We start from the raw sequence: 26,691 nt of genomic DNA, 5'->3' as shown, positions 1-26,691 counted from the left end.
GAGGGAAGTGGTTATCCCTCTAAGGACTTCAAGAACTTTTTAGTGGGATTTGCACGGCATGTTTTCAAGAACCTGAGAGCACTAAAGACACTGTCTCATTTCTCTCCCCAGATCTTATGAATAACAAGTACAATTACTAGTTCTAACTAATTCTGGACAAGTTAACAGGTGCCCCTGAAAGAATGCAATGGGACGTACTTGACATTGTCTGTGTAGCTTTCATACCAAAGATGGTTAGTCTGAATCTAAACATGAGGAAACAATCAAACAAATCAGATTTCAGGACTTTCTACAGGATACCTGGTCTGGACTTTGAAAAATATCAATGTCTCAGAAAACAATGAGAACACAAAAAGGTAGGGGTACTGTTCTATACAAAAGAGGCTTAAAAAAAAAAAAAAAAAACAGGCTAAAGAAACATGACAGTCAAATACAACGTGTGACCCTTAATTGGATCCTACACCAGGGGAAAAGCCAGCCGTGAAGCGCATTTTTGGGAGCAACTGGGGGATATTTGAATATAGTGTGAATATCATGTATTGTATTTATGATAAATTTGGAGGACATGATATGTTTATACTGGGGAATGCCGTTGTAATTAGGAGATAGATACATGCTTAAATACTTAAGGCGAAAGTATTAAGTCTGCTATTCATTCTCAAATGGTTTAGTAAAGAGAGACAGAAAGAGATCGAATAGGGCAAAATGTTAACAATTGGAGAATATAAGTGAAGGATATACAAGTATTCATTCAACATTTTTTTCTTATTCTTATTCACCAGTTTTGATTTAATGTACAGGGAATAAAGTCAGTAATGTTGTGATAGCGTTGTACAGTATCAGGTTGTTGCTGGACTTATCATGGTGATCACTTCTTTAGGTATATAAATGTTGAATAACTATGGTGTACACCTGAAGCTAATATAATATTGTATGAATCAAATATGTTAGCAGCAATATTCCTAACTTAATAAGCACTTTATTTGGAGATAGGGGTAAGAGTAACTGCTTGAATGAAGGGGATTGCAGGATTTAATGCATTTGATAGGTCCATCTACCTTGCCCTTTGAGGATATTAACAGTTGAGACTAAATTTCACAAAACAAATTTTTAATTGAAAAGTTTTCTACTCCACATAATCCACTTATTAGCACGTCCTATTCCTTTCGAAGTTCATAGAATATTAGTTGCTGGAAGACAGAAATCATGATATTTATATATGACATACCTGTACAGTATTCAACATAGCACCACACAGAAAGATAATCCCTTAATAAACTGTTTGGTAATTCTGTTAGAGTAGAAAATATAATCAGCATTTCTTAAATCTTCTCTCCCAATCCCAACCTTCTAACCACTATCATACTCACCCTCCAGGCAAAGAAGCAAAAGCTTTTCCCCATGTTTCTTTCAATGTATCATCAGGTGAAAAGAAAGTCGGTAGGATAAAAATCAACATGACTATTTACTTACCTTGGTTCCAGTTTTAGACATTTTTGGTGCATAGATCGGTTTCCCCAATGCTGAAATCCAGGAATAGCTACAGAGTTAGAGGCACAGAGACATTTATACTGGGCTGGTTTCAAATCAAACATTTGCTTAGTCATGAGAATAGGATCCAAAAATTGAGTCAGTCATTTAGAGTCTATTGACGGTTTCTAGAAAAACAACTGGGATTATGAAATAAAGGAAAGCTTCGGTACCCAATTTAATGCTTACCAAGCCTTGCTGCATTATAGACTTTGCTGAGTCAAGACACCAAAACTCAGCTAAAGTTTTCAAAATTAAAAATAAAAAGGCCCTCTTACCTGGGCAATTTGGTTTTCAAGCCATCAGCTACCCTGAAATTCCTAATGTCTTTTTGTCCTTCAACAAAGCTTGCAAGAGATGAGTCAAAAAGATAGCCTCTATTTCTGAACAGAAGTGACATCTTCCAAAGCAACATAACTTACATAACTAAAGCTAATGCATGATCTTGTATTTGAAAAAAGTCACTACAAAAGACATTTTAGAGACAATCTGCAAAAATTTTAATGTAAACTGGATGTTAGGTAATACTATTGAATGTTATACTTCCTAAATTTAATCATTATACTATGTCTAGTAGGTAAGAGAACATCTTTGTTTTTAGGAAATACATGCTAATGTACTTAGGAGTAAAGGTCCAAGATGTCTGCAACCTACTCTCAAATCACTGAGCAAAAATAAGTAATATTACTATAGAGAGAATGGTAAAGTGAATGTTGCAAAACGTTAACATTTGGTACATCTAGACAAAGGGGTATGTAAAAATTCAGATTCTTACAACTGTTCTTTAAGTTAGAAATTTTTTCAAAATACAACTAAAAAAGTTCTAATCCACAGGAAAGGGTGCTACACATTGTAGCCTAAGAGACAGAAAGCTACTATGGGGACTCCTGAATTTGCAAAGGTTCAGCTAAGGCCACCTTGCCACCTGCTAGGGGGCATTTCATATCATACTGGGACATGTTTAGAGAACATTTTAGCACTTAATATACCTATGACTTTATAAACGAGATTACATTTTACATATGCTAAAAAAAAAAGCAACAAATCCACTCTTCTCCATTTAAATTTTCCTGGTCCAGTATATTTTTCTCAAAAGTCCAACTTCCTCATTTTTCCACTAACAAAGCTAACCAACAAATATTTTTATAAGTTAGATGCCCCTAAGATACATTATAGTCAATTCAGAAAATGGCGAATGTGCCTTGATATGAAGATTATTGAGAAACGAAGTATTAAATATGTGCCTAGTTTTTTGAATTTTATAAACTTTAAAGAAATTATCTAATTAATACCATTAATTTCATTAACCAATAGCAATTTACAAAACACACTTGTTACTCCAGTGTTTATTTGATAATGCTTGCTTGAATTTCATCTTCAAATAAAAACTATGAAAACCTCAGCCAGAACTAATACATTCTGAGGGTTAATTTTTATTTTAGAAATAAAAGATCAAGCCCCTTTTTTGATATAATTACTAAGCACTTGAAACCATGTTTATCAGCAATCAGGTTCATTCTATTAATGTGCTAATTGTTTTTCTTTATCTAAAGAACATAGCTTTCCCAATCAAATGTAAACTTTATTTTGATATAAAGTCACAGAATAACATTGGAGCCTTTTCTAAGTTAAAAGTAAAGCTTTATCTTTTTATCCAAAAGAGAATATTACTTTTTAGAACTTGTTTATTGAAAATTTGAATTAGAAAATGAAAAATAAAGATTTTATAGTTTCATTAACCTTCATAGTTTAAGGACTAAAATATCTTCATATAAAACTATCTTTGCTATATTTATAAACCAACAAATTATACTTTCTTTCCAATTATTTTTTAAAAGGAGCAATTTCCTTTTAGTTACAAAGAACTATAAAACTCTTAACTAGAAAGGATGAAACCCTTTCATCATATAAATCAAAATGTGTTTGCTAGCAAATCTATATGCAATCACTTTAATATTAATATATACACAATGGAACTGCCTTCATCTACTTTTTCATTCTGGTATCACGAAGATGAGTTTTCTGATGTTCTATAAACAATATGTTTATAACATAGTTAGAAGTTTACCTAAAATTCAACCTAAATGGTAATAAATGAGTATGGAATGGAAATCAAGCAAAGGTCTTAAATAGGAAGAAAAAGCCCCAAAGTCTCTTAAGCAGCCAGGGCACCTTCCCAATTTAATTTCAAGATGTGCACCATCTTCCATTCATCCTCATGTCTCCAGGGCCCTGAAGATAACAAAACAAAACAAAATTAAAATTAATTGTCTATTGCCTTTATGCAAACAATTAGAAAAAAAATTTTGCATTTAAAAAAAAAATCACATAAATTATTAAGGTCAGATGATAGTTTAGAATAATAAAATACATTAAGTTTAAAGTTAATTATATTCCTTTTTTTCTAAGGATCACATTAGTTCATAAGAAAAGAAAAGAAACTCATACATAAACAAAAAATTGGTCTCGGAAGCTAAGCAGGGTCGGGCCTGGTTAGTATTTGGATGGGAGATCACCTAGGAAGACCAAGGTGCTACAGGTATAAAAAATAAGAAATTGTAAGCAGACAAGGTCCTTGCAATCTGTGAAGTCAAACAAGTGTTGTCTCGCCAAAAAAAAAAAAAAGGGCAAGCAATGGGGACTAGTTTAATCTAAAATTTTACCGTTATAGTTCCCATTTCCTTATAATATTTATCAGATTTCTAATTCTTAATCTCAGTATTAACTAAATATTATAAAATTCCTTTTTTTATTAAAAGAAATTCACATTTTAAAAATGTGAACAATATATAAAGTAACAATAAAGAATAAGATTTTGCAGCTTTGGAAAACAGTTCACCAGTTAGTCAAAAAGTTAAACGTGACTTTCTACTCCTTGGTATATACCTAAGAGAAATGAAAACATGTCTACACAATTTGTACACAAAAGTACATAGCCGTACTAGTCACAGTGGCTCAAATGTCCATCAACTGACGAACAGATAAACAAAGTGTGTTATATCAGTACAATGGAATATTGTGCAGCCACAAAGGAATGACATACCAACACATGCTATAGCATGGATGAAACCTGAAAACGTTATGCTATGTGAAAGAAGTCAGATACAAAGGCCACATGTTGTATGATTCCATCTATATAAAATCTCTAGAGTTGACAAATCAAGAGACAAAAAGTAGATTAGTGGTTGCCAGAGACTGGAGGAAAGAGGAGATATTGGAAGTTGCAGGAATGGGGAGGGACTGCCTCCGTGAACAAGGTTTATTTTTAGGGTCATAAAAACGTTCTGGATTTGTTCATGGTGATGGTTGCACAAACTTGTGAATATAATAAAAGCCACTGAATTCTTCGCTTTAAAAAGATGAATTTTATGGCATGCGAATTCTATCTCAATTAAAATTAAGAATAAGTTTTCTCCCACCCTATATACCTAATCTCATTTTTTGAAGACAAACATTATTAACAATTTCTTTACATCCTTTCAGAAAAATTTAGGGCATATAATTAGCATGTAAATACATGTGATAATCACTCTCCTTTTTCAAACACAAAGGAACATTTTACTCACACCCAATTCCTCCCACCCCCTGGCTCAGTGATCACTCATTCTTTTTTAAAGATGCATTCCATGACACGGATGTATGAGTTCATTAAGCGCCAGCCCAATACTGAGAAGCATTTGGGTTGTTTCCAGTCTATAGCTATTTCAAACAATGCTGCAATGAACATATTTCTTACATATATTTGTACATATATGTATATATAAGAAATGAAATGGCTAAGCTAAAGAATATGTATATTTTTAATTCTGATTTTGTCAAGCTATCCTCCAGAGAAGTTACACAAATTAATACTTTCCCCAGTGGTAAGTAAAATATCTTGCCAGTGTTGTATACCACCAGATTTTGATCCTTGCAAATCTGATAGATAAAAATAGTATTCTACATTTCTTTAATTTTAAGTGAAAGTGAGTATCTTTGTGTTTTTAAGTATTTTTCTACCTATTTATGTCCTTTGTCTGTTTTCCTATTGTCAGTCTTTAGAAATACTTTAAAATGGCAAAGTAAACTAATTTCTATTAAAAAAATGTTATATATTTGAATTAAACAATTTCTACTAAATTTGTCTATATACATGTTCTCATCTGTGGAAGCTGTGAGTGCCTGGAGTTCAGTATTCCAATCTTCATTTGGATTAATTCTGATAATTTATTAATGCTTATATGAGTAGGGAACAAAGATCAGCTGATTTATTAACTGGTTTATATGTGGGTGATGGGAAACAGAAAGATGTGTTAGAAAGGGGGAATAAAACTTAAAGTTATGTATGGGGAAAGTAGTATCTTTGGACAATATAATTTGTGCTAGGCAAAAAGCAAAAAAGATTAAACGTGGTCATTATGTTTGCCCATAATTCTATAGGCTCCACCTGAATATTCTGGCCGATCTCCTCACTACAAAAGGTCTGTACGTGCAGGTGTGAGCAGAGGGAAAAATTCAGCAATGATTGGTAACATAACATTCTGTGTAGTTTTTTTGTATGCTTACAAGATTTTTTCAAAATAATTTTTTTTAAGTGGTCTGCATTATAAATGCCTACCAGTGTTTTGATGTAGGAGTCTCATCCTGCTGCTTGTTTGGAACCTGCTGCAGGGGGCACAAGGCTATCCAGCTGTTGGCGATGTCCTGTATTAACCAACCACTCATAAAATTTATTCTCCACAAGTACCTGGAACTGCTTCCTTTGATCTCTAAAATCACAATTGAGAGCAAAAAGAATGTTGAACACAAATTCATATCAATTTTACTCCAAGTGATTATAAAATACCTTATAGGATCCTAGCTATTCATTTGTTCTCTCCAAATAACTGTTCTGTTCAGTTCTGTACATTAGACCACCACCTAGAAAAATAAATTTGGTCAGATACAATACCCTCTTTGTAAAGACTTATTAGTAATTATCAATTTGTTCTACTGTGGTTATTCACTCAACAGATATTGACTGAGGACCAAGTGACACTGGGTAGTGTTCTGACTAGGTGTGAATCCCAGCTCCTATGTGACTTTAGATAAATTACTTAATCTTTCTCTCTTCCTGTAATAGGATATTGTTATAAAAAATAAATGAGTGCTTAACATAGTACTTGGCACATAATAAGTGCTCAATACATATTGTCTGTTATTATGGTCATCATCATTATTCTATGATACGATAAATTGAGAATGACTGGTCCGTAAATATTAATGTCTTGGAGGCTCAATTCATGAGATACAAACCAGGCGGAATGTTTATAAAAGATAACAGCAGCATATCGCAAAGAATTCCCAGTTAAAGCATGAGTTGTAACAGTTTTTGATCTTTATATTTTTTGACAGGTAGCCACTGTTTTAAAGAGTCTAAATGTATTATATATTTCATTCCTTAATCCATATGATGAGAACGAAACCACAAAAATGCTTCCAGAAAATACCAGGCTGGACCAAGTCTTTTTTCAATTACTGTTTCTCTTAGAATAAACTTAATTCTAATAGATCAGGTCTCAGATATTCTTTGTAAACCATCTCACCCAGAAAATGTGTCTCACACACATCACTAAACTGAGTATCTCACACTCATATTACTAAACACAGTACAGCACATACCACTACACATAGTGTCTCATGCACACACATTTACTATAAGTTATCTTATTAAACCTTCACATCAATCTCATCAGGTACAAAAATATATTTTATATATGATACAATTAAGAGCTAGAGAGGTTAAATGATAGACTCACGTCAACAGTAAAGTGGTATGGTCAGTACTAATTCCTGAGTCTGAGTACTTTCTAGTACAATCTAGACACAGCTATCCAATTGATTTCCAGGATACCTAAGGTCTACTTCTGCTTCCACACCTGCTCCTCTAATACTGTTAAAACTATTCTGCTCAGTCCTCATTTCCCATCCAAATTTAGCTTATTCTTCAAAGTGCAACGTAAATTTCTTCCAGAAATCTTTTCTGACTACTTACATTGATGTTTTCTGAATTTCTATAAACCAGATAGTGTGTCCCTAGCTTCTAGAGACCAAAGACCAATACCCTTGAAATAAAATTTTGTGGTAGACATAAACCGCAACCATCTACTATCACAAGCATGTTATTAAAAATAAGATATTTTAGTACCCAGAAGTAGGAAGGTAATAATCTCAGAATAAAAACCAGTATTTTAAATGGACTAAGCTTAGTTTTATTTTAAAATGCTGTATAAATTAGGGAAACATGGATTATGGAAAACTTTTAACAAAAACTGGCATTAGTTCATGGACTAGCATGAGGAATTCACCCTTGGAGAGTCTGTTTGTGGTATGGAACCAGGATATTTGTATTTTTAACAAGCCCCTTGGATGATTCTGATGCATAACTAGGTTTGAGAACTATCAGCATAGTAAATTAAAAACGAAAACCAATCCATTTAAGATGGAATATGTGGCATATTCTGTATATTACCTTCATTGATGTAAGTTTTATATCTGCCAACTAAACTTAAGCTTTTTAAAAAAAGTGAGTCTAATAGCTGAGTATCCATTCACTCCCATCCCCTAAGCACACAGTGCCTAGAATACTGACCTGAAACCCAAGCTTTAACTAAAGGCACACTATGAATTTTTTATAACTTTGGCATAGCTGTAAACATATGCAGATTAATTTGCTTTCCATGGAGTTTTACATAAAAGACAAATTATTACTTCTAGAAAATACTCACTTTGTCAAACGAGCCTCCTTCACAGTTTTCTGCCAGATCTGTATCTTCTGTTCTCTTTGACCCAGTGCTTTCTGATACACAGATGGAAGACCCCCAGGAATCTCTGTTGTGTCCCCTTCCATTTCAAAGGGAATAATAAATACATAGAATTCACATGGTGGTAAGAGTCGGAAGATATTTGTGTCACTGTTCTCTCTGCACACAATCATTGGATTATCCCAATAGTTAGGCACTGTAGCAAGGCCAGTCCTGGCCATATGGTCCTCCAGCATTGGGTAATGGGTATGAAAAGGTGCAAAAGTTACTGTGTGGTTCCCAGAAAGAATAAGTGGGCGTGTAGGCGTCAGAATGTGAAAGACACAACCTGCTGTAGAAGAGATGGACAAACGATGGCAAACAGCAATGACTTTAACGCTGTCACAGCTGTGGAGGTGAAGAGCTGTCTGTACAGGGCCCAAGACAAAGGTGCTATTCCTGCACTTTTCAATTGTCACAGATCTGAAAAATGAAAAAAAATGAAGTAAACTCCTATGAATGAGAATAAAATAAAAAATATTTCATTATAATATTATTCTCTGATGGCAAAAAAAGGATTGATCCTAGTCCAAAGAAAATGTCAAAATGTCAGAACATTGTGAAAACTGTGCTTACCGTAAGGGAGAGAGCAGATATATAAAAGATTCGTTGCAACGATGAATCTTTATATGTGCCTCCACCAGAGTATCTGAGCTCTTGGCCAATGTCTGCTTATAAACCTGGCTCATCACCACCATGCGGTGCATCCTAGGGGCCACATGAGTATTACAAGCAATCTTAGCTCTTTTGGTCGTCCCTTCAACTATTTAAGAAAAATGTAAATAAATGAGATAGTTTCAAATCAAAGACAAACAATAACCATATGAAGTTACACACATCTACATGTCTACACGTCTAAAATTAGATACATGTGAGGTTTAAAAAAATGTTAGATCTGGGTATTGGGTAAAGAGGTGTTTGCTATACTATTCTCTATACTTTTCTGTATGTTTGCAATATTTCATAATTTTTTGTTAAAAAATTTTTAAGCCTATAATCCATTCAAGATTGCCTACGTTCAAGATATTTTTCAGGTCTACCCCTCAAGTTAAGTAATACGCCTAGGGTAAGTGGCAGAGCTGGGTTAACTCAAATATTTTCTCCTCCAAGATGTTTTAATTTGTCATTCCTACACTTAAATAATCTCTTTAAGTTTTCATAATACTAATTCTGAACCCCTCCTAAGTTTCTTACCACAACATTCCATGAATTCAATTTGGATTCATGTCTTTACTCCCCAGATCATTACTGAAAACACAGCTTCCTCTCATACACAGTGTCTAGCGCAAACTGACACTCAAAAAATCTGTGCAGGTTGCTCTCCTAACATAGCCCTACCATTATATGATTAGCTTCTCAGATTGTACTTCCCTATAAGCCATCAGGACACCCTAGTAAAGAATACTGGCTAAATGTTAAGAGAACACTTCAGTATGCTATTATTATTCTTTTAAAGCAATCCTTATTGTTTCTTTTTATTAGATAAGTACTACATGGTTATTGTAGAAAAATTTTAAATATTAATAGTAAAACAAGAAAAAATTACTCGTTATCCAACTATCTACCACTGTTAACATTTTAGTATAATCCTAAGAGGTTAGATCTCCTTCTCTTTCCTACTAGCGCCTACCCTAACATCATTTAAAAATTTACTTGAACCTATATTCTTTCATTGACATCAAGAATTATGTATTATCTCCTACATATTTATGGAAGCCTAACATGGCTGAGTCTTTGATCTCATACTAGAACAATAGCTTGGTTGGATAAAGAATTCATAGGTCACTATGTTTTTGTTCAAGATTCTATAGATGTTGGTCAACCATTTTCTATTTTCTACCATTATATAAATTTGATACAAAACTGATTTTTTATAACATTTTCCTGGAAGCTATTTTTTCTTTATATTTGAAATTCAGCAATCATAGAAGTTTATTCTAGTTTTTTTCTTCCATTAATTTTGCCTGGAGTTTGCCTGAGTTTAGAATCTACTTCTCTTTAAACTTATACTTGGGCCCCAAGAAGTCATATAGCATCTGAACCTATTCTTTTGGCCATCACTGGACTATCAGGAAGATGAATATCTGATTCAACAACCAAGGCCAGATCCCCTCCATGATAAATTTAAATTTCCAATTTAGAAATATCTACTCTGCTTGTGTCTGTGGAGCTAAAAAGGACCTCATCTCTTCACCAACTCTCTGAGGTTGTAACTGTGGAATGCCAAATTCTGCTGTGGGGCATAGGAAACAGAAAAGCCTCAAGCAAATGAGCATATGAGACTAAAGGAAGAAAGAGTCAAAAAGAGAAAAGCAGAGTAAAAAGAGGACTAACTGAATTTAGAGTTTCTGTTAAGTGCAACCAAAATGATCGGGACTAATAAATCATCTGAGACTGTTGTTGCACTGCAAGAAAAAGGCATACACAAAAGACAGATATTCCCTTTTTCTCTTTTATAGTAGCATTATTTAATTCTTCTACAGAAGGTGTGTGATCATTAGTATACCTGAAAACACTAGGTTCCTTGTCATTCAATTTAATATAGATTAAAATATGAAATACCTTGGTGAGCCCAAGCTAGTTTCTTTCCAGATTTGAGGCAAGCAGATGTACCAAATGGATTCCCAGTCAAACAGGCTCTCAACCAGGCTTCCAGCTTGTAGAAAGAAAAGGTCTTCGAGATCTTTGAGAAGCCACTTTCTGCATGTAGTGGTTGCCACAGTGCAAGTTCATGAAGTGGATATACCTTCTTGGCTCTACTCACTGTACCTTCAATAAGAAAGCTGAGTGCCACAACAGCTTCTCGAGAGACTAGACTACTATGGGTTGAATGAGAGGATACAGTGAGTTGCTCTGGATCTAAAAGCAGCTCAAGGAGATCTGATAGATGATCAGAGACAAAAGTTTGGTGACTGTAATCATTCCAGTTCTAAAAAATATCAAAAGAAATCACACTTAACAAAGTAAAGAGATTCTACAAGACCTAAACCTTTTATATTTTAGTTATTTTGTATTTGTACTTTGCCTTATCCCTCTAAAAGCATTTAAGGTATCAAATAAACCTCATAAAGATTTTTTTGTGTGTGTATGTGATAGGTATAAACAGATTCCTTCTCCACCTTAGCCAATTTAAAAGTAATATTAATATCTAACCCTCTGTGTATGCCAAGTACTAAATGTTATACAAAGGTCAACATATTTAATCCTAACAGCAATCTTAAGATAGCCCATTTTACAGATGAGAAAATAGAGATGGAAAGGTTAAAAAAACTTGCCCAAGGTCACACACCTTGTAAATACTCTAAAAGTGTCATATCATAACCACCTTGAACATTTGATGAAGCATTGGGTTTCTTCATTTATCTGCTCAAATTACAGAAAAAATTCAAATTCCACTGGATGAAACAAGGCAACTAATCTTATGGTAACTAGATTTAAGAGAGGTTATCACTTTGGAAATAAGCTTTAAGTGGGCAGATGTCCCAATGACTTAGCTTATTCATTTGACAGATATCTTTTGAATACCTCTTATGTGATATGAGTAGTGTTAAGTGATAAATTATGAAAGTTGAATAAGACACAGTTCCTGTCTTTAAGGAACTCTATGTAGTGAAAAGACATTATAAACAATAACTATGACACGATGAGATAAAACCTATAGCAAGAGATCTGTAAAGACATTCTATGAGCATGAGAGAAACAATGAACTCCACTTGGGGAAAAAATTGTAGTGGGTGCTATTTAATAGATTCTTGATTGATGTTAGGCAAACAGACAAGAAAAAAAGGCATCTGAGGCATAGGGAACAGTAGAAGCCAAGGCCCACAGGAGTAAAATTACCTGCTGTGTTCAGAGAACTGAAAGTTCAGAGTGAAGCATGCTGGGAAGTGACAGGTTAAAAAAAGTTAAAATGCAGGGACCAATCATGAAAGTTCTTGTAAAAAATATGTAAACACCTGGACTTTATTTTGTGTGCCAGGGACTTCAAACTATTTTCTAAATAGCTATATCTTTTTTTTTCTTTTTAATAAACTCATATTTGGATGCCAGAGAACAGAGCTGTCTTATTAGCCCCACCTGTTCATCCCTCTTGCTGTATCCCCTTCCCCCACACTAGGCCCTGTGGTGGCCCGATGGAGTACAATATGAAAACAACAATGACAATGAGAATTCACTGACAGAGTTTCTATAGGAGAGGGATATAATCCATCGGCATTTTAGAAAGTTCAATGTAGTGGGTGGACTGTAGAATAACAGCAGGGTGACCAGGTAGGACTGAATTACAGAAATAAAGGCAACGACAACAAAAAATGTCATTAGGCTTATATAAGAAGAAAAGAGACAGATTTTTAAAGACTCTGGAGGCAGACCTATTTGGAGGCAGAATCAGTAAGACTTAACAATTAACTAGGTATGGGTGATAAGAGAGAGCATGGGTGACTGGTGGTGACTTTTACTTGCAGAGGGAATACAAGTTAATACAAGTAAAAGAAGATTTTACTGTAGGGACACACAATCGTCTTCCAAACTGCAGTACAGGTAGGCTTCCTCAGAACTATAACTGGAAAGTCATCTTGAACACGGTTCCCAGTGGCCAGTGTCTTTCTGCTGTTCCATTCTCTTCTTTTTCTCTGATTACCCCAGAGTTCCTAATCCCTCATAACTCTGGTTACTCATTAAATTGGTGGCTAATCTGGTCCTAATGCCACAAGAGTTGTTAACTCAAGCACCCATCATTGCCAACTGGTAATTTCTTCAGTCCCTGGGGATACTGAGCGGGCCAGCTCATCATTTCAAATAAGACCAATTTCAAACACATACCAATGAATGGACTACTCCAGTGAAGTGTTCATCCCTGGTCTAACCAGTTGTTGGGAGAGGTCATGCTAGAGCACAAATTAGAATCACCATTTACTGGTGTTTACTATGCAACAAATCTCATGAATTTTCACAGCCATTCAGAAATAGAATTATCCTTATTTAGGGAAGGAAAGTCAAGGCCTAGAGAACTTAACTGATTTGCCTAAAACCATGTGGTATCAAGTAGCAGAGCCAGATTTGAATACAGGCTATCTTAGATCAAAATACTATCTCTAGTATGGTACCCATTCAAGAGGAACTAGGTGTGGAAACAGCAGGCAATGACTGGCCTCTCTAATGTATCTGGACTTGGACATTCTGAATTGAAGGTATAGACAGGGCATCTATGTACAGAGGGAAATCCAGAAGGGAGAAAAACTCAGGAGTCAGCAAGATAATAAAGTCATTAGAAGAGAAAAAATTACTCTAATAAATATGTTGAATGAGAAGAAAAAATTGCCATGGGCAGAATCCTAAGGGAAGAGTGGCTCTTAAGGACCAGGGGGAGAGAGGCTCGTGAAGAAGAGTAAAAAGAAAAAATCAGAAGCAGAATCAGGAGGGAATAGCATTATGAAATATATAAGGTAAACAGATTTCTTTGAAAAAGGAGATTAAAGAGCCTGAACATGGCAATAATACTGAGATCTACATTTTACTTTGTTTTTAAAAATACTTTTACATACGCAAGTAAAAACATATTGGTTTTCTTTACAAAAACAGAAAGAAGAAATAAGATTTTCTAAAAGTCACAATGTGAGGCAGTTAAATTTAACTTCTAGGTTATCACATCATAAATAATTACTTAAGCATGCCGACCTTAAGTATACATAAGCATATTACTTAAATATATAAGAAGATATTTTTACAAAAATTTTTTCAGTATATTTCAACAGACCTTGCAGACACTGCATCTCTCATTTATCCTCAGTCAAATTCAATTCAAATTCATTAAAATTTGCAAAAAAAAGTAATGCTAATAAGAATATAGTAAATGATTTGCCTGAAAATTATGTAAATGATTTTTGTGTCAGTGAAGAAACTGAAATCACTTCTCTATTTTTATTGATTGCACGCATTGATTTTGTATAATTTGGAAAAGAAAAGTAAAATGCAAAGCAAAATAAAACAAGCCAGCAAATCAGTGGCTTATATAAATAATCTCAACATAAGTTTTAATGAAGGCAAACCATCTCCCTCACAAATTGTCTCTTTCAGAGAAGGACACCAAAATTTAAACAGTACCTTATTATGACAGCTGGATTTTTCAGTTAGGTCAGGAGACTGAGATCTGTTTCTGGGACTAGGCCACTCTTCTCCAATTAAAGATGTCCTCAGAGAGACCTTATTTAACTGCTGTATGTATAAGAAGAGCAGAAACTGTAGGGTGTCCACTGAAAGCTGTTCAAGAAAATAAATGATGAACATATGTCCTAAAACCACATCAATTACTAGTCTACAACTAAATAGATATAGTAAAATAAATTCGCAACAGTTTACTGATCCTAAGAAGACAAATGTAGAAACAATGGTAGCATTCGATATGTACCTCTCTGATACCCACATGTAAAAGTTTCTAAAATTAATTAAACTGGAGTCACTTTCTCAGAAAGCTATGGAGCACCTATGGCCATAGACATTCTCTCCTAAAACTGATGAAGAATAAAGGATGAAGTACATACTTTTTGAAAGTATATTATTTCAGAAGTTTAAAATTACGGTTAAAAAAAAAAACAGTAATATGAATAAATAGATAAAAGAAAGGAAGAAGGGAATTTAGTCAAGACACAGAAGTCAGTTAATCTAAGGCTCACACACTGATTTGCCTCACAAGTTTAGGATATCAGTGCAACACCTGAAATCATATGTAATTTTTTGGTGTATGTGCATTTTGTAGGGAGCAGGCTTCAGGTTTTCATCAAATTCTTAAAGAGGTGTTTGACTTAAAAAAAAAAAAGCTACTGGTCTGATAGATGTTTATAAGTTGTTTCTTATTTGAAGAAGGTGTGGTTTGAAACTCTGAATTTGAAGCACATGATTATCCTTGTATATCGACAGGAGAGGCAAAAAGTGAAGTAATACATCTGGGACTATACCTATGTTCACCCTGATTCCCAACCTGGCTAAAAATTGCTATGAAGAACTTAAAAATATGGATTCACAGAATTACCCAGACTTATTCAATCAACTGTCAATGTTGATGTGAAGCCCCATAAATACATGTATTTAAAAAAATTTTTTTAATTTCTTAATTAAATTCTTTGAGGTAACTGTAGATTCAAATGCAGTTGTAAGGACTAAAAGAGAAATCCCATGCATGCCCTACCCAGTTTCTCATCTTGCAAAACTATAGTACGATATTACAACCAGGATACTGACAATAATAGTCAAGATACAGAACACTTCTATCAACACAGGATCTCTCATGTTGCCCTTTATCCCCTTCCTTAACCCCTGACAACCACTTATTTGTTATCTCTCTCTATATTTTGTTGTTTCAAGAATATTATAAAAACAGAATCATACAGTATGTAAACTTTTGGAATTGGCTTTTTAAACTCCACATAATTTCCTAATTTTACACATATTTCTATTTAACAACTATTTGTTATATTATCATTATTCATATTCCTGCCTCCCTCGAGACTATAAGATCCTGGTCTTTTTCGTTTTCATATTCCTAGTAAGAAGAATAGAATCTGGTACATAGTAAGCACTCAAAAAATTTGGAGCTTCTTGAGATTTTATTCATCTCTGTATCCACAGTATTATCTAATTTACCTAGCACATAGTAGGCATTCAATAAATGTTTCATTTATGAATAACTGTAATGCCTTTCCCCCTTTTGGTTGTTTGCTAAACTTTTTCAATTCCCAAAACCTTGGTTAGATATTACCTCACATAGCAGAGACTGGCTAGATGTTAAGTGCTTTTTCTTCCCTTCCAGGGCACACAATTAGATGGCATTTCCCAGCCTCTCTTCAAGTTAGATATGGTATAACTGGGCTATAGTTAACAGAATGTGGGTGGATTTTCATATACCACTTTCAAGCCTCAAAAAAACTCTTCCAAATAAATGGAAGTGAAGAACTCTGAGGCCCTAATGGGCATGGCTGTGGCAAATAGTATTATACTTGCAACAGTTCACTTCCCTATCCTCCAAGAGGCTTACACAGATGATGAAATTTTCCTTACTGCCTGTGAGGTAGTTTACCTTCTCTTCTCATTGATTTTAGGCATGACAAATCTTTAGCTAATGGAATGAAAGTAGTAATAGCTTGTTACATCTGATCAAGTTTTAAGAGGCATCATGAGTTTCCTATTGCTATGCTGCTTTTCCCTTCTGTCACAAGAATAGATGACCTACACAGAAGCTATTTCCTCAGCCTGGGTCTTCAAATAAGAACACAAAGCCAAGTGACAACCTGGAAGAAAGCCATAGCTAAGGTGCAGCCCACATGTAAAATAAGTAAGAAATAAACTCTATTACTGTAAGCCACTGAAATTTCATTTTTGTTTGTTTTTAACTGCATCAAAGCTGACTAATATAATAGTGGCTCCAAAAGATAGAAGAAGCCTCTAGATTCATTCTTGAGTCATTGCTTGGACAACGGCAGCCTAGAGATGCCCTGTGTTGCACTGCTGCATGAATGAGAAATAAACTGTTATTGTGCTAAGCCACTGAAATGCTGGATTGCTTGTCACTATAACTAATCCTATTCTGATTAATATGGTTTCTCTGTGAAGTCCTTCCTGATCACAAGAATTAATCACTCTCTTTTCTATTCTATTTCTGTATGTTATGCATACTTTTTATTACTGTACATACCAAGCTATTGAATAGCACTTTTTTACACACCAGCATCCCCTACTAGTCTATTTAAAAATTAGAAATCTCAGCTTCATGAAGGCAGAGAGGCTGTTCTTTGAACCCCAGCACATAACAGATGCTCACTTAAAAAGAGTAAGGTGCTCTGACTATAACACATCAGTGGTTCATAAGTACTCACTGACCTCGAAACACTTTTAAAGTCAATGAAAATATTTCCCTCTTTCAATTACAGGGTTCCTATAACATTCCTTTAGAAACAGGTGAATAAGGATTGCTAAGTAAGGACTAATTCATTAAATCCATTAAATACTGCCAAACTGGAACTCCTAAAAGTCAAATGGTTCTTTGGGATCACAATTGTAGTTAACCTAAAAATGCATACTGTACAGCTAGTGTATACATTAAAAATTTTTAAATATAAATTTTAACTTAGAAAATTTAAAAATTAAAAATTTTATTTCCCAAAGTTACTAAACACACGCACACATACATATAGATCCATACCTGATTTCTCTGCTTTTCGACTTCATCCTCAGATGTGCAGTTTGATAGAATCTCAGACCATTCTAGGCGCTCCTCTGGTGTCTTCGCTGCAAGACTATCAAATATTTCAAAGTAAAGCCATGCCAGATCCTTAGCCAACTGCAGCTTCCCACATGCAATGTGCCTCCATGTAGACCAGTATAGGCGTGGGTAAGCTCCTTCCCGGGTTCGCACATAGGTGGATATCTTCCTGAGGTAGTGAAGACTGAACTTGGATGGAGGAGGGGCCTGCAAAGCACCCACTATAAAGGGTTCTGCTTTCACCCAGAGGAGAACTCCGGACTGATCCATATTATCTCAAAGGACATCTGTGTAAAAAGGCTTCTTTGCATACCTAGGAAACAAAGTTTCTTCAAAAATTGAGTTGAAACAAAACTCACTTATATATTTTCTTGTAAAGTGACCCCTCCCTTAACCGTTTTTTAAAGGCACTATTATCAGTTTAAAAGGCAAATCTAGCTCACCAACCAAGAGCAGAATAGATTTTTCGTCAGTTCTTATTACAATCTTTTTGAGCAAGAAAAATTTTGTAATAAAACAGAATTATCTTACTTGAATTGTTCAAAACTGTTATTTTAAAAAGAGTGAATACATGCATGAGGTATGAGTTGGAAAAGAAATAGGTGGTTACCCTACCACAGGAAATCTTGCTCTACCCTGAGGAGGAAAACTAGTCAAAATTAAGGAAATAAACTTCAGAGTCAAATCATTTACACATAGAGGATGGCTGGTTAAAGACTTGGACATGTGAGCTGACCATATAAGCTCAATATGAAGCACTAACACAAGATGGCAAACAAGAATGCTCATGTAAATGTAGGCTGCAGAAACAGATGAAGGAAAGTGAAAGCCAGTCTCTGTAACAGGTATAATGTATTATGTTCAGGTGTAATATTTTCAGATTTTGGTGTTCGTTATAACAATACATGATTTTTATGGAATATTTATAAAACATATAAAAATAGAAAAGGAGGAATCATCCCCAGTCCCACCACCAAACAGAAACTAGTTAATATTTTATTGTACTCCTTTTTTCTGTACGTAGATGTTAGTTTTTGAATTTTCATAATTGTGATACCATACGTAGAATTCTGTATTTTAAAAGCTTCATAGCACTCTAAATAAATGTACCCTAGCTTATTAAATTGTTCTATTTTTAGACCTTTAATAGATTTAAAATTTTTTACAAGATAGGCAAAATATTGATCATTGTTAAAGATGAAGAGCACATGGGGGTCACTGACCTATTCTACTTTTGTGTTAAAAATCTCCATTAATATAAGTTTAAATATTTTCACTATTATAAATGCTATACCACCCTTTTGCCTATTTTCTGCATTATTTACCAGAGAAAAATTTCAGATGTGCATTTGTGAAACTGTGTAACTGACATTTCTGAATATATTTCCATTGCTTTCTAAAATGACTGTATCAAACTACCATCATTTAACCAAGGTACTCTCTTAACACTTCTTGGCACTAAGTAACATCGCTTAAATAACCTTCCTTACATGACTGATGAAAATTGTTTTATTGCTATTATTTTATTTTGTATTTGATTCTAAGGAAATTGTGCTTCTTTGGGGATGGATATACCTGTTCAAAAAATAACTGACATTGAGTGCTTACTATGTGCCAGGTAGCATGCTAAATATTTTGTATATATACTTCACCTCTTTCATCCTCACAACCACCTGGAGATACGTATGATTATTCCATTTTCAGATTAGAAAACGGAGGCTTAAAGAAGAGACTAATCCAAAATCACATACTTAAATTGGCACAGCTCTGGATTAGAACTCAAGTCTACCTGACTTGAGAACTGTGTTGTTTACACATGTAATTTAGGAACCTAGTTTTTGGAAAATCTCCGAAAAATGGGAGTGGATCCAGAAAAGAATTACCAGAACGAATGGCTTTGGACGTGAGGCCATGTAAGGCCATTTTCCAAGTGAAGGAACATGGCAGCATGAACCCAAAGGAAGGGGGGAAATGGCAGCTGTCTTCGAATACAGGAATGGTTTAGCATCGTTGTGAGGAAAACCAGACGATGGAAGTTATGTGAATAAGATCTTAATTCACTCCAAGTGAATTAAGACAGGCTGTTCTGTGAGGTACCAAACTCCTGTGCCTGAAGCGTGCAATCAAAAGCCAGATCCTGGAGCTGAATCCTCTAACTCCGAGACTCGAGAGGGCTAAATTCGTAAACAAACATAAACTGGGGCTCTTTCCCAGTTCAAAAAAACTCCCCCGGTGCGCTGAGGTTAGGATTTTTCAGGCGGGGAGATCGGCGTGAGGCCCAAGGCGGTCCTCCAGAGTCTTCGCCGCCACCTCCGACGCTGTCCCGGGTAGGACGCCGCGTGGGCCGCTCCAGCGCTCCGACCCGATTTCGCGAACAGAGAAGCCCCAGCGGACAGGGTCCGTAGCGGACCCGAAACCTGGCGAGAGCAAAGTCAGCCTCTCCAGCCCGAGCATGAAGTGTAACCCACCCATCCTTCCCTCCCTGGCGCCGGCTCTCAAGCGGTTACCTGCGAAGGCAGGCGCCACTCCGCTGGAACCTCTCCGCGCGCCGCAGCGCCCTCCGCCCGCCGCCGCACCCACCACGCAAGCGCGAGTCCTCGCACCACCGAGAACCGGAGGACCACGTTGCTAGAGCGACCAATTGCTTACCCTGCGGCCCGAGAAAAATTGGGCAAAGGTCTTAGGAGCCCTAAATGGCGAGACTTGGAGCCAGACCCGTCCGCTTTATGGGATCGCGCCTTTCAACTCAGAGGAGTAGGACGTCTACTGTTCCACATAACTGTGATTAGACAATAGCTGCTGGAAAGGTCAGCACGCTTTGATCAGTAATAATAATGATAACAACAGTTTACATTTGAAAGTGCTTATTCTTGGTTGGGCACTGTGTAAAGCACCTTTATGGTATTATCTCAGTCTTCCCAGGAGCCCTTAATGTTAAGTGCATTTGTTTTATTGATGAAGAAACTAGGGCGTAGATAGGTTACAGTAACACAGCCCTAAGGTCACATGCGAGTCAAGAAACAAACCCAGGCCTTCTGAAGCCGGAGACCCCAGAGTTAGCTCCGTAACTCTTAGCTTTCCCACCATATTACCATCTTCATGAAGCTTTTTAAAATCCTACCCAGCAGCAGACATCGCTCTTTCCTTTAAACTTCCATTTCATGATTTTTAGCCATTTCCTGCTTTCCTAGTTCATTTATAGTCTCTAGTTGTGGGAGATATAAAGGTAAATAAGACCATAAAATGCAATTTAGTTCCTCTTGTACATAGCTTCTCTCTCCTAGTAGGTATCTTCCTGAAAGCAGTAACCTTATCTTTCTCTTAATTCTACATGAGTCAAATGGTAAAGAGTAGGGGCCTTAGATTAAAAAAGTTCTGGGTTAGAATACACGCTGCACCACTAAGTAGCTCAGACCTTTAGCGGATTCTATGCCTATGTTTTCTGTGACAGCGATTATTTATTGAGCACCACCCTGTGTCTGAAACAGTGGTACGCACTAGGATTACAGTAGTTAATGAAATAGATAAGGTTCTTGCTTTCTTGGAGTGCATATTTTAATAGGGAAATACATAATACATATTAAGGAAATAAAATAGGATATCAGATAGTAATTATTAAGGCGAGGAAGTCAGTGCTGAATTTGAGCTGAGACTTGAAGAATAAGAAGCCATCATAGGAAGATCACAGTTGAAGCAACTGTTACTCCGTGGCAGACACTGCTCTAAGGTACTCTTCTATAATACTGAACAAGGCAATCCAGCTTCATGTGCTCAGAAAACTGGCATTCCAGTGTATGAGTGTGGGAGGCAGGGATGGAAACAATGAAATAAAACAAGGTGTAAGAATAAGGGGTTCAGCAGGGGCTTTGATCGCATGCTCAGGGAAGTCTTCTCTGAGGTGGTGATATTTAAGCTGATATCTGTGTTTAAAAAGGAGTCTCCCATGTTAGGATCCGAGGGAAGAATGTTTCAGGCAGAGAGAACAAAGGCCCTAGGCAGGTATGAGCTTGGTGTATTCAAAAAAGAGGAAGGAAACCAGTTTTTCTGGAACACAGTAAGGAGTATAAGAGGTGAGGATAGAGCTCATATAAAGTTAAAAAAAATTTTTTTTCAGCTTTATTGAGACATATACGGTTTAATAAGCTAGCATAAAGACGTGGGACTTTATTCTAAGTGCAATGGGAAGCCATGATCTGAGCCATGTTTTTTTTAAAAAATCATGGGAGCAGGGCAAGAGTGAATAAGAGATATTAAGAGTGGCGGCTGGGAGACCAGTTAGGAAGCCCTTGTCAGGGGAGGGATGATGTGACTTAGCCCGGAGTAGTGGAGATGTAGAGTAGTGGACAGATTCAGGTTATAGTTTAAAGGTAAAAAATTTAGATAAGGGATGCAGCACAGAAATCAAAGAACACACCTAGAGTTTTTTCGTGAACAACTAGGTGGTGCCTTTACTGAGATTAGCAAAAGTAAGTGAGGGGAATCAGTTCTGATAACTAATAAGTTATTCATTGACTGCTTACAATGTACCAGACGCTGTGCTAGATGGTTTACAGATTTTCTCCTATTTAAGTTTCACAACAGCACTGCCAGTGAATAGGTTAAGTTTGTAAATAAGGAAGCTCAGGTTCAGATTGGTGTGTAAGGGGCGAGGGCTGTTCTCACCGCTAAGAAGTGGTAGAAGCTGTCTCCGAACCTCAGTCTGTCTGTCTCCACGGCCTCTTCTCTGTGAAACCGAGACAAATATTCTCCTGGGCTATTAGGAGAAGGTAAAATAAGATCACCTAAGCAATGCCTCTGCGGTCCCGTTGGCGCCGTGATTGTCCCGCCTATTTAGCCCTTGTCCCTCCGCTCCGCGCCAGCGCGTAGTTCCATATGAATGAAATTCCGAGACTTATAACCAGGATCAAACCTTCCTCCCGCAATTGGTCAGTGCTGAAGGAGGAATTTCGTGATTGGGGAGAGTCCGAAGGAGCGGATGGGGTAACTTCGTGTACCTCGGATGCCCTCTTTTGACACCTATTTTCCTAAGGCCCTTTTACGTAGTTTTCTACGACTCGCGGGAGCCGGGGCCGAGCGGATTCCTGCAGCGGCGCGGCGTTCTGACGTTCCCTCTTCTAATTGGCCGAGAGCTGCGGCTGTAGTTCCGAAGACTAACTGGCCACCCGCGCGGCCTCGGAGGTGAAGTGTACTGCGTTGATTGGCTGCGAGACACCGGCCGCGTGTGATGTCCCGAGCAGCGATTGGCTCTCACCTGGGAGGCTTATCTCACCGGGACTGGGTACTCCCGGGAACCGGACTGGCAGAGGAGGGGGCAAGCTAGCTGTCGCTCCGGACCAAGTAGGAGACCTTGGTGTACGGCGGCCTCTCAGGGCCGGGTGGGCTGGCGAGCCGACGCTGCGGAGGCGGAGGTTGTGAGGAGTGTGTGGGGCAAGGGCCGGCACAGAGGCTGGCACAGAGAAACCATGGCCCCGCAAAACCTGGGCACCTTCTGCCTGTTGCTGCTGTACTTCATCGGGGCCGTGATCGCCGGGTGAGGAACGGACACCCGCGGGGCACGGGGCTCTTGAGTCAGTCTTGGCTGGGACGAGGCTGGAGGGAAGAGGAGGGGGGCATTGCTGTGGTGAGGTAGGTGGTGGGGCGGAGGAATGGGTAGTGCGGACCAAGCAAGTGGAGTGGAGAGGAGAGGAGAGGAGAGCAATGGGTAACGCGAATGAGAAGGGGCTTAGATCTAGAGGTCCTGTAGAGCCAAATTTGGCCGGAGTGGGAGTTGGTTGCTGTACCAAAGACATTGGAGGGGCGAGGGGAGGCGAAGCGGGGCCACTGAGCTGGAGTAGAGGAAGATAAAGTGTCGAGCCTGCAACGAGCCTTTGGGGAGCTGACATTAAAGTGGGTGGGTTAGTGCCGGGCTGAGTGAGGAAGTAGGGACCGGTAGGAAAGGCATGCTGGGACTGAAGAAAATAAAACTGAGGGAGCAGACCGTTTAGAGAGCCCTTGTACGTTCCAGCTTCTTGAGATATTGAACCTAAGATGTCATCATGCCTCACTGTCTCCATGGTATATTTTTGAGAAGGTGGATGATATTTTGAGCGGGAAGAGCATTTCACCAACAGGTAGCAGACTGGGATTCTAGCCTCCTCCCCACTTATGAATTATGTGACCTTGAAGGAATCACTTAAATTCACTTCTGTAACACGAGGATAATGATGTGCCTCTTTTATGAAAAGAGTAGGACCACCTGAACTCTTGAGGATCCTTTCAGTCTTTAAGATACATGATCCTATAAATCTGGTGGCCACAGGATATGATAGGCCAGACTCATATTTTAGAATGCGGATAATAGTAAAGTCTTAGTTTCTAACAATTAATAGGTTGCTTTAAAAGGAGAAAGTACTACCTAGCAGAGCTTTAAAATTTAAATGCTTGTTATGCTCTTAAAAGCTTTTTCCCTGTGCATATATGTCTAAACTTTAATGTCATTCTTTTTTTTCTTGTGAAACATCTTAAATTTTTTTTAAAAAATTAACTTCTTCTAGGTAGTGCCTTATTGTTTTTCTAGTTTGTTGTTTGTACTTTTTACACTAAAGCATGAGACCTTAAGGTGTTTAAACAAAATGTCAGTATAAATATTGTTAATCCTATGGCTTTAAAATTTAGTCTTTCATAAAAGAATCTCTTGAGAACTGTAATATCAATATCGAGTTATGTCAGCTGTCTTTTCCCATTATTTTTCTGAGCTGTTACTTAACCATGTTTATATTAAGCATATTTTAAGTAAGCCATATTCTTTATACAGTTAGCTCTTTTGTCATTAATTTTAGCAAACATTTCAGTTTATATAGTTCTTGTCTCAAGTTTTTGTAGATTTTTGGGGGAGAAGATAAACACCTATTTAATCCTCATGGAACCCCTTGTGGATGATAATTTTTAAAACTTATATGTTAAATGATTTTCCTGCAGTGTGACTAAAAGCTTATGAAATAATATTTTAAATGTTCTGTCTTATATCACCTGGATCTTGGTAACCCAGTGCATTTTCCCCACTGCATTATAAAATTACCATCACTACTACATTAGTGTGTCTGTTGTGAACAACTTTCCCATTCCCTTTGTTGACAGTGCATTTCAGAATAACTTCTGGTGGCTAAAGTGACTCTAGAAAAAAAGAATAGATTTTTGTGAGCATGCTTATTTATTCATTTCATTCAATGAATATTTATTGGTGTCTTCTGTGGGATGGGTACAGTCCCTGCTCTGAAAGTTTATTATAGTCATATTGTATCTTCCCGTAGGCCTTTCTTGCAAAGATTTACTTTATGATTAATTTGGTTCCAGCATAGTCCCTTGCAAGGAGATCTGTGGATCTCTACCTTATCTCCCAGGTCATGCCATATGCATATTTGCAGCCACTGAGACTTATAGCTCCTGCATATGAGTTTTTGCAGCTGTCTATAATTAAGACTTGACCTAGACAAACTAGTATAACTGCTAGCAATGATTACAAGATTGATATTTTCTTTCTTTTTCAGAAAAACAAAACAAAACAAACCTGTAACTCATACATCCAAATGGGTATTATTCTCTCTTCATGGCTCTTCTTTGGGCTTTGGCTTAACCTCTGTGTTAACCTCTGAAGTTAACTTCATCTTTAACATTCCAACAGTACTACTGTTAAAACATTTTTGTGATGTAATCTTTTTGAATAAAGGAAACCATCCTTTGAGGTTGTTATTTGACCACTGGAAACAGTCAAAAATCATTTGAAGTCAGTAATGGAAAGAACAGAGTTAATTTGATTATACAGTTACTGGTTGAAAATAATGTGTGAACATAAAATAAGAAAATGATTTTCTTGACTGAAGGTATTCTAGGAGAAGAATGCCACAGATATTTTGAGTAATTCTAGCATTGCTTAAAAAGTACATAGCCTCTCAGTGTGATTACTTCAATATATATAAGACTCATTACAAATTCTGGTGTGTTCTCTTTTTAGTCAATCTTTTTTATGTGTATGTGTCACATGTATACCTTTATTTTCCTGCCTCTGCACAGACACAAACCTAAATATAAAGGGAAAAATTTTACTTTAAATAAATGTAACATATAACTCTTTAATGAGTATCCTCTCCCTCTCCCCCCAACCCAGGCGAGATTTCTATAAGATCTTGGGGGTACCTCGAAGCGCCTCTATAAAGGATATTAAAAAGGCCTACAGGAAACTAGCCCTGCAGCTTCATCCTGACCGGAACCCCGATGATCCACGAGCTCAGGAAAAATTTCAGGATCTGGGTGCTGCTTATGAGGTGAGTCAGGAAAAAGGATAAAGTATGAGTAAAACCTATAAGAAAAGACCATGTACCACAGAGAAGCATTCCCTTCCTCTAGGTCACTTCTTTTTAAAAGTAGATAATAGATAAAAGTATTTGATTCTATATTGTAAATTAATGTCAGTAGATGTCATTTCTTTCCTTTTTCATATAATATTTATTTTATTAAGGAGAGTAATGTTGAAAAGATGAATGAAAGAAAGAGATTAAGATTGATAGGTTTGTAAGTAAATTGATCATCAATTAATCACTTCAGGACCTGGAGTCAGAAACAGAACAAACTCTAAATGAGGATTACAAATCCACATGCCCATATGGACCACACAAATAACAAGCAGGAGAGGTATAAGATAAAACATGACAGTTAATATTTTACCTCCCATATTGGGTATCTATAGGCATACCCAATATGAGAGATATTTTAGTATTGGAAAAAACATGAAACGAAGGGATCCCAAGGCCTCCTAGATTACAGAAGTGAATGAACTAAAGTAGTGACTTATACCCAGGTGAAACCTAGCACTAATGGGGTCCCCCTTTCTTCTCTTGGGACCTTCAGAGATCCTGTAGGATCAAAATTTCTAACCTGGGGCCTACAAATAAACTTGAGAGGGTTGGTGGACCCTCTTATATTATATGTAATTTTGTTTCTTATTGATAATATGTATTCCATATTTTTGCACTGTATTTCCCATGAATATCCCTATTGTTTGCTAGGAACCCAGGACTCAAATATTTTCTAGGGAAGTTAGAAATTTAACAT

The 26,691-nt window shown here is 36.7% G+C and overlaps 3 protein-coding genes across 10 annotated transcripts in view; 1 reads left to right on the top strand and 2 right to left on the bottom strand.

Moving 5' to 3' along the window:
* Nucleotides 1-2,715, bottom strand: part of CRYGS (crystallin gamma S) — a 7,227-nt gene extending 4,512 nt beyond the window's left edge. Inside the window, exons 1-2 of one of the 2 annotated variants that reach the window (XM_023525959.1) lie at nt 1,474-2,715; nt 1,229-1,291 (exon numbers count right to left, since the gene is read on the bottom strand). In XM_023525959.1, coding sequence (XP_023381727.1) covers nt 1,229-1,246 — 18 coding nt within the window. In that variant the 5' untranslated portion in view covers nt 1,247-1,291; nt 1,474-2,715. The remainder of the gene's footprint in view (nt 1-1,228; nt 1,292-1,473) is intronic. The other variant, XM_023525955.1, reaches the window with a different exon arrangement.
* A 232-nt stretch (nt 2,716-2,947) lies between these two features.
* On the bottom strand, nt 2,948-22,656 carry TBCCD1 (TBCC domain containing 1). Of its 7 annotated transcripts, XM_023525943.1 has the most exons (9): nt 22,599-22,613; nt 22,267-22,357; nt 17,545-17,917; nt 14,454-14,609; nt 10,914-11,280; nt 8,928-9,114; nt 8,277-8,774; nt 6,128-6,278; nt 2,948-3,762 (listed from the first exon to the last, which is right to left on the bottom strand). In XM_023525943.1, exons 3-8 carry the CDS (start codon nt 17,872-17,874, stop codon nt 6,149-6,151), a joined length of 1,668 nt encoding a protein of 555 aa, XP_023381711.1. In that variant the 5' UTR covers nt 17,875-17,917; nt 22,267-22,357; nt 22,599-22,613; the 3' UTR covers nt 2,948-3,762; nt 6,128-6,148. The 7 variants fall into 7 exon arrangements, with proteins under 7 accessions (XP_023381711.1, XP_011380282.1, XP_011380324.1 ...); XM_011381980.2 differs by having other exon boundaries at nt 22,267-22,656; XM_011382022.2 differs by having other exon boundaries at nt 14,454-14,564; nt 22,267-22,656.
* A 191-nt stretch (nt 22,657-22,847) lies between these two features.
* Nucleotides 22,848-26,691, top strand: part of DNAJB11 (DnaJ heat shock protein family (Hsp40) member B11) — a 15,914-nt gene continuing 12,070 nt past the window's right edge. Inside the window, exons 1-2 of the mRNA XM_011381966.1 lie at nt 22,848-23,134; nt 25,748-25,904. Of these exons, the coding sequence (XP_011380268.1) occupies nt 23,067-23,134; nt 25,748-25,904 (225 nt within the window). The 5' untranslated portion in view covers nt 22,848-23,066. The remainder of the gene's footprint in view (nt 23,135-25,747; nt 25,905-26,691) is intronic.

Source organism: Pteropus vampyrus, unplaced genomic scaffold (assembly GCF_000151845.1).
Source record: "Pteropus vampyrus isolate Shadow unplaced genomic scaffold, Pvam_2.0 Scaffold14, whole genome shotgun sequence".
NCBI lineage: Eukaryota > Metazoa > Chordata > Mammalia > Chiroptera > Pteropodidae > Pteropus > Pteropus vampyrus.
Note: the sequence above shows the minus strand (reverse complement) of the source record. Positions and strands in the feature narration are given on the sequence as shown.